General features: G+C 43.5%; 1 protein-coding gene across 1 annotated transcript; it reads left to right on the top strand.

Moving 5' to 3' along the window:
• Positions 1-487: 487 nt before the first annotated feature.
• Gpr63 (G protein-coupled receptor 63) lies at positions 488-2,010 on the top strand. Its single transcript, XM_090337702.1, has one exon. It carries the CDS (start codon positions 565-567, stop codon positions 1,867-1,869), a length of 1,305 nt encoding a protein of 434 aa, XP_090193828.1. The 5' UTR covers positions 488-564; the 3' UTR covers positions 1,870-2,010.
• Positions 2,011-2,686: the final 676 nt, after the last annotated feature.

Consider the following 2,686-nt stretch of genomic DNA (forward strand, 5'->3'; position numbering starts at 1 on the left):
CTAAATAGGAAACTAGGTTTCAAGTATTTTTGCCACCCAGCTCTGTACAAATAAAAGAGTAGAACACAATCTTGTAGGAAAGCGCTGTTACAAAATTGATACTGAAGAAGTATCAGATCATGAGATGTCTATTAGTAACTACTATTGAAAGCTACAATGCTACTGTATTTTTTTTAAATTTACCAAGAAAGTTCTAACATTGGTTTAGGAGTCAAACATACATTTGAGATTTCTTTTTCTTTATATATAAATAATATATATATAAATGTTTATATATAGGTTCATCACTGTTGACTAAAAGCAAAACAACAATAACAATAGGCTAGAGACTGCCCCCCCCTTTTTTTTTTAAGAGTTCAGAAGGGCAAAGTTGATCCTTCATGATGAAAAGTAAGGAATCAAGTATTATGTAGAAATCTCATTTCTTAATGACTTTTCATGTTTTGGCCTTGTTTTCAGGCAAAAGGACTCCTGTGAAAGATGGGACTCCTTGTCCTTTTCCCAGAACGTGTTTCCAAGCCCATCAATGGAGCCTGACACAGCTGCCCTGTGTTGGAATGTTTGATGAACACTTACGTTTTGGCCTCGACTGCCTGTCCTCCTGAAATCATGGTTTTATCTGCAGCGTTGATGGCGTCCCATTCTGGGGCATCCAACACAACATTCGTAGTCTATGAAAACTCCCACCCGAATAGTACGGTCCCAACACCCTTCCAGCCTCCCAGCCTTGGTCCCCTGCTTAGAAGCAGCTTTCAGACCGGGAGTCCCAATGGACTGAGCTCCTTGCAAGTGAATAGCACAGCTGAGACCCCAGCACCAGAAATTCTGAGGAGCCTCAACCTGCCACTCCAGATCATCTTTTCTGCGATAATGATCTTTATTCTGTTCGTATCTTTCCTGGGGAATTTGGTTGTTTGCCTCATGGTGTACCAAAAAGCTGCCATGCGCTCTGCCATTAATATCCTCCTTGCCAGTCTGGCCTGCGCAGACATGTTGCTGGCGGTGCTCAATATGCCATTCGCCCTGGTGACTGTCCTGACAACCAGATGGGTTTTCGGGAAGTTTTTCTGCAGGGTATCGGCTATGTTCTTCTGGCTGTTTGTGATCGAGGGGGTGAGCATCCTGCTCATCATCAGCATCGACAGGTTCCTGATTATAGTGCAGAGGCAGGATAAGCTCAATCCCTACAGGGCCAAGGTGTTGATTGCGGTGTCCTGGGCCACTTCTTTTTGCGTGGCTTTTCCCTTGGCGGTGGGAAACCCCGATCTGCAGTTACCTTCCCGCGCCCCGCAGTGTGTGTTTGGGTATTCCACCAATCCAGGTTACCAGGCTTACGTGATCTTGATTTCTCTGGTTTCTTTCTTCCTACCTTTCCTGGTGATCCTGTATTCATTTATGGGCATACTGAACACGCTGCGGCACAACGCCTTGAGGATCCACAGCTATCCAGAAGGGATATGCCTCAGCCAGGCCAGCAAACTGGGTCTCATGAGTCTGCAGCGACCTTTCCAGATGAGCGTGGATATGGGCTTCAAAACGCGTGCCTTCACCACCATTTTAATCCTCTTCGCTGTGTTCATTGTCTGCTGGGCTCCCTTCACCACCTACAGCCTTGTGGCCACCTTCAACAAGCACTTTTACTACAAGCACGATTTCTTTGAGATTAGCACTTGCCTGCTGTGGCTCTGCTACCTCAAGTCTGCGTTGAACCCACTTATCTACTACTGGAGGATAAAGAAGTTCCAGGACGCATGCCTAGATATGATCCCCAAGTCCTCCAAGTTTCTGCCGCGCCTCCCTCGTCACACCAGACGACGGATTCGTCCCAGTGCCGTCTACGTGTGTGGGGAGCACCGGACGGTGGTGTGAATGTGGAAACTGGATGTCGTTTGGATTGCTGATTTTTTTTTCCTCTTGATTGACTCTCCCCGCCACACACACACACACACACACACACACACACACACACACACACACGTGGCTTTTGTACTTAAACTTCGTTGTTTTCATAGTGGGATGTGTGTGGGGTGTGTGTGTGTGTGCGTGTGTGTGAGTGTGTGTGTGTGTGCGCGCGCGCACACACATATGCAGTGTAAAGGAAAATTGATAAGCAGTTACAGTTCTGCTACCAAGGACACACAACAAGAAGGTGTGCACAAATGTTACCTCCAGGGTTCCTTCAGTTTAGGATGAAGAGGCGGTTTTCTTGTCTGTTTAGTTGCTGATTTTATTATTATTATTATTATTATTATTATTATTATTATTGTCATTTTTGGTAGGAGGAATCAGGATTGTGCTTTATTGAGCCTGCAGTTATCTTGACTCGTAGGTGTTTTCTATGCTGCTAAAGTACTCTTTGTTGAATTTACCATTTTTTTTCCCCTAGAAGATACTGCTACTTCTTGCCATCACAATGGAGCCAAAATCCCATCCTTCATTTTTTTTTAACATTTTATTTAAAAATAACCCAAGTTGGTTAGTGACATTTTAAAGGTCATTGTTGTTTACTTTGGTGCACTTTAAGACATAATGTACAGATTATGTCAGTCTGATTTTTCACAGTTGTTTTTCTGCATAACACATTGTTTCTTTAGGAAATGCATACATTGTCATTTCTAGGAAAACTTTTTTTAATAAAATATTTTTACCTGTATGTACAATTTCAAGAGAGTATCAAAATGTAGAC

Source organism: Megascapheus bottae, chromosome 8 (assembly GCF_031878675.1).
Source record: "Megascapheus bottae isolate mThoBot1 chromosome 8, mThoBot2.hap1, whole genome shotgun sequence".
Classification (NCBI taxonomy): domain Eukaryota; kingdom Metazoa; phylum Chordata; class Mammalia; order Rodentia; family Geomyidae; genus Megascapheus; species Megascapheus bottae.